Here is a 16,252-nt window from a genome sequence, read left to right as displayed (position 1 = left end):
AGCCCCAGCCAGCAAAGTTGGCGGGGCCATTCTGGGAGTTGAAGTCCTCCAGGCTTAAAGTTGCCAAGCTTGGAGACCCCTGCTTCATTTCATAAACTCCCTGTCAGGAATTGCAGTTCAACAATATTTCCAGGATATAGAATCCCCCCCCCAACACTAACAATAGCAGACAGATCCATTTAAAATCATGTCACTAACCTATACCATATTATCTAATGCTACTTTTTTAAAGGAGGCTTAATGAAGAAAAATGATTTGTATTATTATGATTACCCCTGCAAATTCTCTTCACGGGTCTCTACCAGAGGTTAATTCTTCCCCACTGATTTCAAAACAAGGTTGAACACTGAGGTTTCTCAACCTTGATAACTTTAAGACCCGTGGACTTCAACTCCCAGAATTCCCTAGCCAGCTGGCTAGGGAATTCTGGGAGTTGAAAACCACATGTCTTAAAAGTTGTCAAGGTTGAGAAACCCTGTTGTGCAGTCACCGTAAAGTGTCTTCAGTCTGATACAGCCATCTGCCTTGTGATGTTTAAATGAATGGGGTTGATGAGTTTCTGGAAGGCATTTGATTGAGAAAATTCTTTTCCTTCTATAAATGCAGTGGTACAATCCTGCCACCAGCTGGTGGAAGGTTCATTTGATTGCTAGAGTGCAATCCCTTTCGTATGGCCACAAGAACAGGCAGATCTAGAGTGGGAACATGTGACGTACCATTGATTTGCATTCAGTCTTGCTTGAACCTACAAATATTTGAAAATGGGAGAAAGAGAATATTAAGGAAAGACTGCTTGGAAGTTAAGAACATGCACATCCTAGAAATCTAACATGCACATAATAGTTCAAGAAACCCTGATTTCTAAGGAAGATTGCAAATTGTACTCTGGCAGTTCAAATCTGATATTTCTACTAAATTCTTTTAGTTTAATGAAAAGAAGGACCAGGGGAGACATGATAGCAGTGTTCCAATATCTCAGGGGCTGCCAAAAAAGAGAGGGGTGGGTGGGTTGTCAACTTATTTTCAAAAGCACCAGAAGAAACAATGGATGGAAACTAACCAAGAAGAGGAGCAACCTAGAACTAAGGAGATATTTTCTGACAGTGAGAGTCAAGCAATGGAACAGCTTGCCTTCAGAAGTTGTGGGAGCTTCATCACTGGAAGCTTTCAATAAGAGACTGGACTGCCATCTGTCAGAAATGGTGTAGGGCTGTGATGTCAAACCTATGGCATGTGTGCCACCGGTGGCACGTGTAGCCATATCAGAAGGCACACGAGCTCAGCTCCAGCGCACATGCACGCACCGGCCAGCTGGGCCTTCTGAGCCCACCAGAAGTAGGGAAACAGGCTGTTTCCTGCCTCAGAGGGTGGTGGGGAAGGCCCGTTTTTCTCTCTCCCCAGCCTCCAGAGCCTTTCTAGGAGTCTGGGGAGGGTGAAAACGGCCTTCCCCTCCCCCTAGGAAGCCCTCCGGAGGCCAGAAATGGCCTGTTTGCCAACTTCTGGTGGGACTGGAAGTCCCGTTTTTTGCTGTCCCCAGCCTCCAGAGCCTTTCTAGGAGTCTGGGGAGGGTGAAAACGGCCTTCCCCAACCCCCTGGGAGGCCCTCAGGAGGCCAGAAATGGCCCGTTTCCCAACTTCCGGTGGGCAAAAAGGTTAGCCATCACTGGTGTAGTGTTTTCTGCTTGGGTAAGGGGTTGGACTAGATGACCTACAAGGTCCTTTCCAACTCTGTTATTCTGTATTCTATTACTCCAGCTAATTCAAGTGTTTGCAAATCTCAGCACTCTAAAATGACCAGTACATTTGCCTGCTTTCTGAATCCATTCATTTCCAGGTCAACCTTACCATAGATGATTCCGTTGATACAACATTTCTTGAAGGTCATGATGTTCTGGGTCAGAGTGCCTGTTTTGTCTGAGAAAATATATTCGATCTGCCCCAACTGGTCATTCAGACTTGTGCTCCGAGCTTTGGCAGGTGTGTCCTTCTCTGCATAATACATCTCCGTGTCCCAGTTGATGAAACAGCTGTTGACCAGGTAGATAAATTCAAGCCTAGGGAAGAAGGACAACAACGATCAGGAAGGCAGATGGGATATCACACTCCTTTTTCTGCCTGGACAAGAAGATCTAACCAGCAGATCTGGGTGAAAAAAGCCCGGATTCAACCCTTCAAATCTCCAGGAAGGACTGGGGAAGATTCTGCTTTCAAACTCTGGAGAAATGATGCTAGTCCTCATGAATCAAAGCTGAGAGATCTTTAGCTATAGGGTCTGTCCATACGGCTTATCATCCTATTCAAGTTCTTTCATGCTCCAGTTACTGTACTCACCTGTTTCCAATTCTGGGAGTTGAATTCCACAAGTCATAAAAGAATCATGGCTCCCCACCCCTGCTCTATTGTAAGAAAAGAAAGAGTTGAAACCTACGTGATGAGCATGGACATGGGGATGACCAAGCTGAGGAGGATGAGGAATCCCCAGAATGCAAAGAAGGCGTAGCTGACTGGACTGGTGTGGTGGTAGAAGGCAAAAAGGTAGCTGTGTTCCTGGAAGAACTTGGTGGCCCATATCCCTGAGCCAATGGCAAGGCCGAAGGAGGTCAGGAGGAGAGTGACTGTGATCTATGGAAACATGGAACCATAAGAATGGCATTGGATTAGTTTGAAGAAGGGTTGTGAAGGAAAAACTCAGGACCAGCCTTCAGCATCTCCAAATACAGTTAGTCCTCAACTTATATTTTTTATTTATTTATTTATTTAATCACATTTATATACCGCCCTATCTCCCAGGGGACTCAGGGCGGTTTACAGCCTAATAAAACATGCATATAAATACAGAATAAAACACCAGCTTAAAAAACTTATTAAATAAAGCCAAATGTTAAAAATTGCAATAAAAATAATAAAACCCCATTAAAACCAAATTAAAATTTAAAATTCTAGTCCAGTCCTGCGCAAATAAATAAATGTGTCTTAAGCTCGCGGCGAAAGGTTCGAAGGTCGGAAAGTTGACGAAGACCTGGGGGAAGTTCGTTCCAGAGGGTGGGAGCCCCCACAGAAAAGGCTCTCCCTCTGGGCGTCGCCAGTCAGCACTGCCTGGCTGACGGTACCCTAAGGAGTCCCTCCCTGTGAGAGCGCACGGGTTATAACCATAACTGAGCCAAAATTTCTATGGCCTTAATTTGTTAAGTGGGTTTTGCCCCATTTTACGACTTTTCTTGCCACATTTGTGAATCATTCCAGTTGTTAAATTAGTAGCACGGTTATTAAGTGAATCTGGTTTCCTCATTGACTTTGCTGGTCAGAAAGTCGCAAGAGGGGATCACATGACATTAGGACATTGCAACCGTCATAAATAAGAGTCAGTTGCAAGGCATCTGGATTTTTATCACATAGCCATGGGGATGCCGCAACAGTTGTAAGTATGAAAAATGGTCATAAGTCACTTTCTTCAGTGTCGTAACTTTGAACAGTTACTAAGCAAACTGTTATAAGTTGAAGGCTCCCTGTAAAAGTGGGGGAAGATTCTACCTCAATCAAAAAAGAGGATGCCAGGCCTTGCCTAATCTGATGCCTTCTGGATGCATTCAGTACAATGTAAAATATACAGAAAGTGGCTGGTGTAGAATCTGGTCTATACAGCTGAACCTTGACTTACAGCCATTCATTTAGAGCAGGGGTCTCCAACCTTGGCAACTTTAAGACTTGTGGACTTCAATTCCCAGAGTTGAAGCTGGCTTCAAAGCTGGGAATTGAAGCAAAGCAAAGCTGGCTGAGGAACAAAGGGCCGGATAGCTCAGGCTGGTAAGGCCTGTTATTAAGAACACAAAAGCCTGCAATTACTGCAGGTTCAAGCCCGGCCCAAGGTTGACTCAGCCTTCCATCCTTTATAAGGTAGGTAAAATGAGGACCCAGATTGTTGGGGGGGCAATAAGTTGACTTTGTAAAAATATACAAATAGAATGAGACTATTGCCCTATACACTGTAAGCCGCCCTGAGTCTTCGGAGAAGGGCGGGGTATAAATGTAAAAAAAAAAAACCAAACTCTGGGAGTTGAAGTCCACAAGTCTTAAAGTTGCCAAGGTTGGAGACCCCTGATTTAGAGATCGTTTGAAGTTGCAAGGACACTGGAAAAAGTCCCTTATGACCAGTCCTCACACTTACAATTGTTGCAGCATCCCCAAGGTCATGTGACCAAAATTTGGGCACCTAGCAACTGTCATGTATTTATGCCAGCTGCAGCTTCCCGGGGTCATGGGACAGACATTTGTAACCTTCCCCTTCCAACAAGCAAAGTCAATGGAAGAAGCTAGGTTTGCTTAATGACCAGGGGTGTAATGTAAAATTTGTTACTACCGGTTTGGTGGGCGTAGCTTGGTGGGGGGGGTATAATGTGACTGGATGGGCGTGGCCAACTTTTTTTTTTTTTACTTTAAAATTTTTTTTAAAAAATTGGATTTTCTCACCGTATTAAAGTCACACGCAGGTATAAAGCAGTGGGGCTTTACTGCTGCCATCTTGCTGTTTTTGACGCCCTTTGCATGCTTTTTCATTTCATTTTAATGCATGCTGATTAGTGTACATTCAAAGGGACAATTAAGTTATTGTCAGGGTAATGATGATTTAAAGCTGACCAGCCCTTTAAGACTGAGGATGAGTCAGCAGGGTTATTGCCCTTTAAGAAGCTGTCTATATAAAGGAGGCCATTAGAGGGCGTTTCTCTTTCTCCTCATGTATCATTTTCCTCGTGTATCATTTTCCTCTTGTATCTGCATTGTAGTTCTCCCTCTTGGTTTATGTTCTGTTCTGTTTTGTTTTCTATTCCTGTTCCTATTCCTATTCCTATTCCTATGCCTATACCTATATCTATACCTATTCCAATTTATTTATTTTAATTTATTTTATTTATTTTATTTTGTCACAACAATATATGTAGGTATCATACAAAAAGATTATATAGTAAATAAACACATATATGGGTAAATATAAGGAGGTATAAGCATATATATAGGAAGAAGAAAAGAAAAAACAATATGACAGGAACGGTAGGCACGTTTGTGCGCTTATGCATGCCCCTTATGGTCCTCTTAGGAATGGGGTGAGGTCAATAGTAGAAAGTTTTTGGTTAAAGCTTTTAGGATTATGGGAAGAGACCACAGAGTCAGGTAAAGTATTCCAAGCACTGATGATTCTGTTACAGAAGTCATATTTTCTGCAATCTAGATTAAAGCGGTTGACATTAAGTTTAAATCTATTAGTTGCTCTAGTATTATTGCAATTAAAGCTGAAGTAGTCTTTAACAGGAAGGACATTACAATAGATGATTCTGTGAGTTAAGCTTAGGTCTTGTCGAAGGCGACGGAGTTCCAAGTTTTCTAAGCCTATTCCTATTCCTATTCCAATTCCTATTCCTATTCCTATTCCTATTCCTATTCCTATACCTATTTCTATTCCTATTCCCATCCTACTCAAGGTAAAACCACCTCCTTTTCTTATCCCTCTTGTTCCTCCTTGGCCATAGAAAGCTTGAATAGCAGGGAACTTTTACCAAGAGCACGAGACGATCCATCAGATGACAGAGTTTCGTTTTTTTTAACTTGATCTTTCCGCAGTTTTTCATGATTTTGGAATCGAAACCTGGAAATGAGACATTTGAGATGGTTGGATTTAAAACAAAATAAACACAGCTGCCACAGTGGGAGAAACCAGTCACCAAATGCCCATAGTAGGTGTGAACTGGATTGGTTACTATTCAGTGCTCTGTGCCACCTCAGTTTAAGGTGATGTTTGAGGGCAGATGGGGATATGTGCAAACAGGCTATCCAATTTCCATTATGAAATAATGTTGGGAGCTGGCACATTATTTGATCTTGACTGATGGGTTGTTAGGTTCCTTTACTTATCTAGCCATTTTTAATTTAAAAACTTTTAAGCCATTTCAAACCAGATTGTAAGCCTTTCATCTCATCACAGATATGGGTACAGCTGTTTCAAAGTGAAGCAAGAGAGATCTTATTTGAGATTATCCAGAGCCCAGATAGCATGAACTGCAGGGCTGGGCTTCAAAAATTTGAGCAAGAGGTTCTCTGCCCAGTTGCTGGGTGGGCGTGGCCATGGTAGGTGTGGCCTAGTCAGCTTCCTGCACCATGGTGGGGGGGGGTTACCCTCCCCGGGCTCCAGAGGCTTTCTTCAAGCCTCCGGGAGGACAAAAATAGCCTCGCCAGGCTCAGAAGGCCCTCTGGAGGCGAGAAACAGGTCTGTTTCTGGCCTTCCTGAACTTCCAGTAGGCCCGTTTTTCACGTTCTCTGAGCCTCCATGCGTGCCCTGCACTTACCTGCATCCAAAACAGGCTGCGTGGAGACTCCTGGGAGGAGCAGGGTAGGGTGGGCGGGGCCAGCCAGGAATGGGATTTGAGGGTTCTCCGAACTGCACAGAATCTTAGCTAGAGGTACTTCCGAACCCCTGTGAACCCCCAGCAGCCCACTCCTGGGTGAACTGGTATGGTCAGTCAGTGGCTTTAACACTTCCAACTAGAGCAAATATAGAAAAAGGAGCAGAGAAAAACAAATACGCCACAGAAGTGGGCTGGCACGTGATCCATAAGAAAAGTTTGTTTGGAAGAAGTAGACTGGAGCTTTTTAAAAGATGATGGAGACGTCTAGAGTGGAGAAGAAAGGATTAGAGCAGGGTTTCTCAACCTTAGGAAATGTTAAGATGCATGGGCTTCAACTCCCAGAATTCCCCAGCCAGCATGGCTGGCTAGGGAGTTCTAGGAGTTGAAGTCCATATGCCTTAAAGTTCCCAAGTTCGGAAAATCCTGGATTAGAGTCATAAAGCTGGTCAATCCATCTCCAATTAAAATGGAAAATGGCTTCTGTAGCACCACTTGTTGAATACTCAAATGAAAGAGTGAAGCCCCACCTACCTGCGCACCTACGTCACCTAAATGCACCTAAACCGACTCCTGATTGGTCAATGACCTGTCTAGGTGGGGAGGGGTGTTGAATACTCATATGAAAGAGTGAAGCTGAAGAATATAGGCTTCACTCAGGTCTAGGCGGGACAAATAGTTTATTCCGATTGGCTAAGCCATCTGACAGCTCCCTATAAAAGGGCAAGCTGTCAGAGAGACAGTTGTGGGTTATTGCTTGTTGCAATAAAGAGTTTGACGTCAAAGATCTGTCTCTGTCTCTTCAATCTCCCACAATCCAACACCTTTTCTCCTTCAGATGTCTCTGAGCAGCTGCTGAAGAGAAGATAAAACAATTCTGTTTCTTGTTTCTCTGGACAGCAAGACAGACATTTACAGAGAAGCAAGATTTGGAAAAATTTTAGGAAATACTTATCAATGGATGATGAATACTCTGCCTTGGGAGGGGGGAAGGAGGGAGGGAGGTGAAGTTCAGGGATGGATGGATGGATGGATGGATGGATGGATGGATGGATGGATGGATGGATGGATAGATAGATGATAGATAGATAGATAGATAGATAGATAGATAGATAGATAGATAGATAGAGAGATAGTGTTCTGACCTAGGCTTCCTTAGAAAGTATACAGCACAATCTTAGTCCCAGCAAACTTCTCTTATTCATATGGCTGTGAATTATTGCCATTGTCAGTCCAATAGGCTTCTCAAACAGTCTTTCAGGGGAGTGCTTACAAACCCCCACCTTATCTCCCTTGGAATGCTGCCAGAGAACTAATTGCCACACGCAATTAGTCAAACAGAACTTTCCCAAAGCTTTTACCGACCAGATGAACTAATTGCTTCCTGCAAAAGCTCATGTCCCGTTGGCTTCTCTTTTATATCTTATAAAAATCATCTCCAAGCCTTACTCCCAAATCAACCCTGTTTTCTTAATTGTTCCTGTCTTCTGGCAGTTCTGCGCATGCGCACACTGCGAACAGGCTCCCGCTGTTCTTCTGCCTCGCTGATGTCAGACTCCGGAGACTCCAGAGGCAGCAAAGAACTACCAGATGGCCTTGGCCTCTTCTCTGCCTCTGACTCAGAGCCCTTGTCCAAGCCTTCCCCAGACTCTAGGACTGGCCCACGTTCCTTCCCAACCTCTTCACTGTCCGAATCTCTGCCAGCTCTGCTGGCTGCTGGCAGGCCACAACAGATAGATAGATTAGATAGATGATAGATAGATAGATAGATAGATAGATAGATAGATAGATAGATAGATAGATAGATAGATAGATAGATAGATAAATAGATAGATTTAACAGATTAACAGAGTTGGAGGGGACCTTGCAGGTCATCTAGTCCAACTCCCTGCCCAAGCAGGAGACTCTACATCTGCCTCTATCTAGGATCAAACTCACAACCTCCTGACTGTGAGGAGAGAGAGAGACAGAGAGACAGAGAGACAGAGAGATAGATAGATGTAGGTAGGTAGGTAGATGATAGATAGATAGATGATAGATAGACAGACAGACAGATAGATGTAGCTAGGTAGGTAGATGGTTGATAGATGATAGATAGATAGATAGATAGATAGATAGATAGATAGATAGATAGATAGATAGATATTTATTTATTTATTTATTTATTTATTTATTTATTTATTTATTTATTTATTTATTTATTTATTTATTTATTTATTTGATTTTTATACCGCCCTTCTCCCGAAGGACTCAGGGCGGTGTACAGGCAACAATAAAATACAGACACTACAGTATACAATTTAAAATGCAAATTAAAAAACTTATTATAATTAGCCTAGAACTTTAAAAATTTATAAAAACCAAAACCCCATTTAAAATTAGTAAAAAATTTAAAATCGATAAAATTTATGTAATTTAAAATTTAAAATTTAAAATTTAAGCCAGCCCCGCGCGAATGAAAAGATGTGTCTTCAGTTCGTGGCGGAAGGTCTGAAGGTCAGGTATTTGGCGTAAGCCTGGGGGAAGTTCGTTCCAAAGTGTGGGAGCCCCCACAGAGAAGGACCTTCCCCTGGGGGCCGCCAGCCGACATTGCTTGGCGGACGGCACCCCGAGAAGTCCCTCTCTGTGAGAGCGTACGGGTCGGTGGGAGGCATACGGTAACAGCAGGCGGTCCCGTAAGTACCCAGGCCCTAAGCCATGGAGCGCTTTAAAGGTCGTAACCCAAACCTTAAAGTGCACTCGAAAGGCCACAGGTAGCCAGTGCAGCCTGTGCAGGAGCGGTGTTACGTGGGAGCTACGCGAAGCTCCCTCTATCACCTGCGCAGCTGCATTCTGGACTAACTGAAGCCTCCGAGTGCACTTCAAGGGGAGCCCCATATAGAGAGCATTACAATAATCCAAGCGAGAGGTAACGAGCGCGTGAGTGACTGTGCACAAGGCATCCCGATCAAAGAAGGGGCGCAACTGCCGAACCAGGCGAACCTGGTGGAAGGCCCTCCTGGCGACGGCCGTCAAATGGTCTTCAAACGACAGCCGTTCATCCAGGAGGACACCTAAGTTGCGCACCCTATCCTTTGGGGCCAATAACTCGCCTCCAACAGTCAGCTGCGGCTGCAGAATCAGCTGCAGAATCGGGATGCCGGCATCCACAGCCACTCCGTCTTGGAGGGATTAAGCTTGAGCCTGTTTCTCCCCATCCAGACCCGTACGGCTTCCAAACACCGGGACAGCACTTCAACAACTTCATTGGGGTGGCCCGGGGTGGAAAAGTACAGTTGAGTGTCGTCAGCGTACAGCTGGTAACTCACCCCGAAGCCACTGATGATCTCACCCAACGGCTTCATATAGATGTTGAACAGAAGGGGCGAGAGAATCGACCCCTGCGGCACCCCACAAGTGAGGCACACAGATAGATAGATAGATAGATAGATAGATAGATAGATAGATAGATAGATAGATAGATAGATAGATAGATAGACAGATAGATGTAGATAGAGAGACAGACAGACAGACAGACAGATTTTTTTCCTGCTGGAGAGATATGTCAATGACACGTTGCCACAAGGGCACTGAATTTCAAAAGTTCCATTGTTGGAGCTGCATCAAGATGTTGCCTTGTGCAGCAAGGTTGGGCTAGATGACTTCAGAGATCCCTTCCAACCCTGATTCCTTTAAAAGCCAGCCTGATCTTGTTCACTTACCTGCATAAATAACAAGGCCGTAGCAGACTTCTGTGTTACGTACTCTACAGCCACGCAACAGGATTTTCTCACAATCAAGAGGGTATTTCTCTCCGTGCCATTCTAAGGTACCGACAAAGTTGTGTAACCGGCTGTTTGGCTCTTCGCAGACCACTTCACCTGGACGGTTGGAAAGAAGAGATGAGAACCTGGCTCACCTGCTTCTCCTCTGAAAAGAAACCCTCTTTTTCCTGCAATCCCAGCACCTACTTAAGCAGTCATGTTAAAATGATACCTTTATTCCAACCAGGATTGATATGTGTTGTTGTTTTTTTAATTTTCAAGCACACTTCCCTCCGTGAAATGTATCTCTAAAGTCATTTATAAAGTCAAAACTTAAATAGCAAAGGGAAGAGAATTCAATTACAGCATTCTTTACATCGTGTAAAACCCCAGCAGAACCAAGCTAATCATAAACGAAACCACTAATCTCAGGGAACCATTTCTGAAAATGAAAAGGAAGGATTAGGGGAAACACTGACCATCAAAGGCAGCCATGTTCTCCGTGGAGGTCAGCTGCTCATGTGTTACCAGGAGAGCTTGTCTGTATTTCAAGTTAGTCTCTCTGAAGAAAAAAAAGCAGAGCGTGAGTCAGTTTAAAAACTGGAAAATGAGTGGTGCTTATGTATTGTAGTATTGTATTGTATTGTTTCAATTTAAATTTAACGGAGAACATTTCTTAAATGAAGGCTGGGATGTGATGGGAATATGTGCTACTTTCTTTGGATTTCTACAGTGGTCCTTAACTTCAGGGGTCTCCAACCTTGACAACTTTAAGCCTGGTGGACTTCAACTCCCAGAATTCCCCAGCCAGCAAAGCTGGCTGGGGAATTCTGGGAGTTGAAGTCCTCCAGGCTTAAAGTTGCCGAGTTGGAGACCCCTGCTTAACTTGCAATTTTTTATTCAGTGTTCAAGATTACAAATGACACTGAGAAACTTGACTGACAACCAGTCCTCACACTTTTGACCGATGTAGCATCCCCCCACGGTCATGTGATGAAAATACAGGTGATCCTCAACTTACAACCACAATTGAGCCCAAAATTTATCTTGCTAAGTGAGAAATTCATTAAGTGAACTTCGACCCATTTTACAACTTTTCTTGCCACATTTCTTAAGCGAATGACTGCAGTTGTTAAATTAGTAACCTGGTTGTTAAGTGAATCTGATTTCTTGGCAGAAGGTCGCAAAAGAGGGTCACATGACCCTGGGACAGTGCGAACGTCATAAATGTCAGTCAATTGTCAAGCATCCGAATGTAAACCATGTGGCCACGGGGATGCTGCAACGGTTATAAGTGTGGAAAAATGGTCATAAGTCACTTTTTTCAGTGCCATTGTAACTTTGAATGGTCACTAAGTGAACTGTTGTAAGTTGAGGACTATCAGTATGGCCACTTGGCAACCAGCATGTATTTATGATGGTGGTAGTGTCGTTGGGCCATGGGATTGCGATTTGTGACCTTCCCAGCCAGTTTCTGAGAAGGAAAGTCAAGGCGGGGAGCTGGAGTCGCTTAATGACTGAGGGATTCACTTAATGACTACATTGATTCACTTAACAACCATGGCAAAACAGGTCATAAAATTAAGCATGACTCATTCAACAACCACCATGCATAGCAATGGAAATTCTGGCCTCAACTGTACTGTAAGTCAAGGACTACCTGTATTCCTGTGTGCAAATAAACCATCAGCCATTTCATCAAAATTAATTTATTTAAATTAATAAATTGAACATGTTCCTCTACTGGCATCTAACCAGGGCATGAGTCCTGCCAAAATTATTTCCTACATTCTCTTCAATTATTCCCTATCCCAGGAATGAAACAAGTTGAAATCATCCTTAACTAAATAATTGGTTAACTGGTATCAAAATCATTTTTATTGCCCTTATTCTATCCACTATCCAAGAGCACCTTTGATGTGTGAAAAAATCTATATCAGTGTTTTTCAACCTCAGGAACTTCAAGATGTATGGACTTCAATTCCCAGAATTCCCCAGCCAGTCTTTGAGAAGGTTTGTGTTCTGTGTATAATGACAGGGCAATCAAACCCTAACTTCGTTGCTTGCATCTTACGATTTATATTGTTTACTTAGTATCCTAGTATGATTTATGCTGATTGCTTATTTAGTATCCTGTGACTATCACTAAGTGTTGTATCTTATGATTTATGATAAATGTATTTTTATGATGACTATGATCATGATTTATCACTTATTGCTTGTATGTATACTGAAAGCTTATGTACTGGAGATAAATTCCTTTTGTGTCCAATCACACTTTTTTTTTTATTTGAATTTATATCCCGCCCTTCTCCGAAGACTCAGGCCGGCTTACACAGTGTTAAGCAATAGTCTTCATCCATTTGTATATTATATACAAAGTCAACTTTTATTGCCCCCAACAATCCGGGTCCTCATTTTACCTACTTTATAAAGGATGGAAGGCTGAGTCAACCTTGGGCCTGGTGGGACTTGAACTTGCAGTAATTGCAAACAGCTGTGTTAATAACATAGACTTAGTTTGCTGAGCCACCAGAGGCCCTTGGCCAATAAAGAATTCTATTCTATTCTATTCTATTCTATTCTATTCTATTCTATTCTATTCTATTCCATTCCATTCCATTCCATTCTTTTAAAAATTACAAGCAAAGGCATTACCCATCTATGTCCATGGTCTCCACGTAGCAGAGGCTGTTTGGTTCTGAACTGGAGAGTAAGAGAAGATCAGCCTGGGGAAAAAAGCAGAGAGCTTTGTTGATAAACCCAAACACAGCCAGCAACTTCCAATCCCGCTTCTGAAAAATTTGGCTTTTGTCACATTTACATTATCCACTACTTTCTGTCAAAGCTTAATAAATTTAAGTCTTTGTAAAAACATGTTTTAACGAAGCATTGTCGTTATTACATCTCCAACAAAATCGTATCTTAGGTTAATATGGTTAATAAAGCTAAAAAAAAACTTCTCTTAAATTATATACCTAGTACAGGTAGTCTCGACTTACAACTGGTTGTTTAGCAACTGCTTAAAGTTACGATGGATCTCCCCCAAGTACTTATGACCCAGTTCCAAAGTTCTGATGCTGTCCACTCCATTATGAATGTAAGTTTGTAAAAATTTGTTAAAAAAATGCTTTTAAAAGCCTGTGATGAGCAGGCAACTCAGCTGGGATCGCCAGAGGAAAAAAAGCTTTTAAAGGGTTCTGATGATTCCAGCTGAGTTGCCTGATCACCAGAACCTTTTAAAAGCATTTTTTCTACAACCTCTTTGACTGAAAAAAATGTAGAAAAAATGCTTTTAAAGGGTTCTGACAATCCCAGCTGAGCCGTGCGATCATCAGAGGCTTTTTTTTAACTTTTAAAAGCATTTTTTCGGCCGAAGAAAAAATGGTTTTAAAAGGGTCCTGACAATCCCAGCTGAGCCGTGCGATCATCAGAGGCTTTTTTTTAACTTTTAAAAGCATTTTTTCGGCCGAAGAAAAAATGCTTTTAAAAGTTAAAAAAAAAACTCTGATGATCGCACGGCTCAGCTGGGGCGGGGTGGGGGGCAGAGATTTTTGCTACCGGTTCTCCGAACCAGCCGCCACCATCATTACCAGATTGAGCGATCCGGTCTGAACTGGTAGCATTTCACCCCTACGGTATGTATTTATTCACTGTGAATGACTAATAAAATTACAGGCAGAACAAAAATCAAATAAATAAATAAAATATTTCCATCTTTGGGGGAAGGTTTTTTTTAAAAAACAAGATTTTTTAAAATGTAGATTGTAACCGTCTAGACTGCAGCCTGGATGGATTTCATGATTTCAGGTCCAGTTATACACAAAACAACATCACTGTGCAAACAGACAGTGGGAATCATGTTATAGAGCACTGCACACCAGAAAAACTAGACACAAGAACAGTTTTTTCCCGAAGGCCATCACTCTGCTAAACAAATAATTCCCTCAACACTGTCAGACTATTTACTGAATCTGCACTACTATTAATCATTTCATAGTTCCCATCACCAATCTCTTTCCACTTATGACTGTATGACTATAACTTGTTGCTGGCAATCCTTATGATTTATATTGATATATTGATCATCAATTGTGTTGTAAATGTTGTACCTTGATGAACGTATCTTTTCTTTTATGCACCAAGACAAATTCCTTGTGTGTCCAATCACACTTGGCCAATAAAATTCTATTCTATTCTATTCTATTCTATTCTATTCTATTCTATTCTATTCTATTCTATTCTAAAACCTGCCCTTTTCCATCAGCAATTTCACACAAGCCTCTATATGACAAAAGACATTCCCTTTCAACCCCTGGATCCAATCTAAAGATGGAGATTTGCAAACATAAAAGTTTTCAAAACTCCACTCTTCTCTTCCGAACCGAAATGGAACTGACACAATTAGAAGTGGCAGCAGATTCTTTTAGGATCTCAATATTTTAACCACTCTTGAAATAATCTCACAAAAAATTTTTTTGTTTGTTCGGTATGTCAAGGAAATTTGGTGCCCGCCTCTAATCTTGGTCTTTCATTTCAACCTTGGCAACTTGCTGGAAAAGCAAAACAGTCCTGATAGAAGCTCAACCATTGTTTTGTCTCTTTTTTTTTTTCATAAAAAAGTTTTATTTTTACAATCATATCAAACAGCTCATCCAATGTACAGTTATATACAATTAGTCGGGCTTGCCCAGTCACCACCCCCCTTTTTAACACTCTTCCCTCTTCTACCTTCTTCTACTTTCCAGACCTTCCTCTCCTTCTCTTATCTACATCCTCTCCTCCCTCCACCCTACACCTTCCTTCTCCCTCTTCTACCCCTCTTCCTTCCTCTTCTCCTCTTTCCTACCTCCTACTGTCTCCTCTTTTCTCCCTCCCCACCGTTCTAAAGTGGTAACTGGACAGACCCGACCCTACATTAATTATATTTATACATCTTCAATAATCCCTGTACATTAACCATCACTCCATCCTCTACCCTCAACCCCCAATTCCCTCTCCTTACCCCCACCCCGACTTCCCAGAACAAAATGCAGGGTATCAAAACTAACAATCATAATCCAAAATAATTCCTAAATTATAATCTCTAGTCACTCCATACATAATCACACTTTCAATTCCCCTCTCCTTCAGAAATAAATCTAATACAAAATATTTCCTAAATTTACTCATATGCTATTCGATATTTTTTTATCTGATACTTATTTTGAATATAATCAATCCACATTTTCCATTCTAAAATATATTTTTCTTGTGTATAGTCTTTCAAGTAAGCAGAATTTTTTGCCATATCTGCCAAATTTGATACTTTGAGTGTCCATTCTTCAATTGTAGGTAATAACCATGGTTTTGTCTCTTGAGAACTTAAAATTTTAAGGGGGCAGCCTTGATTAAGACAGGAAAAGACAAATTCTTACCGGTACAAAGCTATCTTTGTGGAGGCAAACGATATCACCCACTTGTATATCGCACCATTTCATTTTGCAGAAACTGGGAATATGGGAAAGATAAATAGATAAGAAAAGTTTGGTCTAGTTTAGTGGTTAAATCACCAGGCTAGAAAGCGAGAGATCGCAAAAGTCTGTAGAGATTCTCAGTCATCCAGGTCATGGTTGTCCCAAAGGTGCTTTTTCAGGAAGCAATTGGACTGTCTTGTTTTTTTCTTTGAAGACGTTTCACTTCTCATCCAAGAAGCTTCTTCAGCTCTGACAGGACAGTGGGGAATGGAAGGATTTATATTCCTTGCAGAGAGCTGGTCATTTGCATCCTTTTAGAGCAGGGATGTCAAACTCAATTTCATTGAGGGCCGCATCAGGGTTTCTGTTTGACCTTGGGAGGGGGGTGAAGTGGGCATGGCCAGGGTGGGCATGGCCAACTCGACATCACTCATGTTGGGGGCACCAATGGCGGCCCCAGCACTCTGCCAGCAAAAACGGGCTCCCGAGCTCCGTTTTTGGCTGCAACAGCCTCCTGCAACCCTCTGCCAGCAAAAACGGAGCTCGGGAGGGCCGCACACAGCCCTCCCAAGCTCTGTTTTTGCTGGCAGAGGCACCATGGGCTGGTCCTTCGCTGTTTCCAGGGCAGCTCCACAGGCCAGATCTAAGCACTGGATCTGGCC

At 42.4% G+C, this 16,252-nt stretch overlaps 1 protein-coding gene across 2 annotated transcripts in view; it reads right to left on the bottom strand.

The window, feature by feature from the left end:
- Positions 1–16,252, bottom strand: part of ATP8B3 (ATPase phospholipid transporting 8B3) — a 137,712-nt gene that overhangs the window by 59,092 nt on the left and 62,368 nt on the right. For both annotated transcript variants that reach the window (XR_009152748.1, XM_058163367.1), the window contains exons 7-14: positions 15,552–15,624; positions 12,793–12,863; positions 10,614–10,696; positions 10,093–10,251; positions 5,549–5,637; positions 2,428–2,621; positions 1,845–2,053; positions 717–745 (exon numbers count right to left, since the gene is read on the bottom strand). Coding sequence is in view for 1 of the 2 variants with exons in the window: in XM_058163367.1 (XP_058019350.1) it covers positions 717–745; positions 1,845–2,053; positions 2,428–2,621; positions 5,549–5,637; positions 10,093–10,251; positions 10,614–10,696; positions 12,793–12,863; positions 15,552–15,624 (907 nt within the window). In the remaining variant the exon portion in view is untranslated. The remainder of the gene's footprint in view (positions 1–716; positions 746–1,844; positions 2,054–2,427; positions 2,622–5,548; positions 5,638–10,092; positions 10,252–10,613; positions 10,697–12,792; positions 12,864–15,551; positions 15,625–16,252) is intronic.

The sequence above is a fragment of the Ahaetulla prasina genome, chromosome 1 (assembly GCF_028640845.1).
Source record: "Ahaetulla prasina isolate Xishuangbanna chromosome 1, ASM2864084v1, whole genome shotgun sequence".
Classification (NCBI taxonomy): domain Eukaryota; kingdom Metazoa; phylum Chordata; class Lepidosauria; order Squamata; family Colubridae; genus Ahaetulla; species Ahaetulla prasina.
Note: the sequence above shows the minus strand (reverse complement) of the source record. Positions and strands in the feature narration are given on the sequence as shown.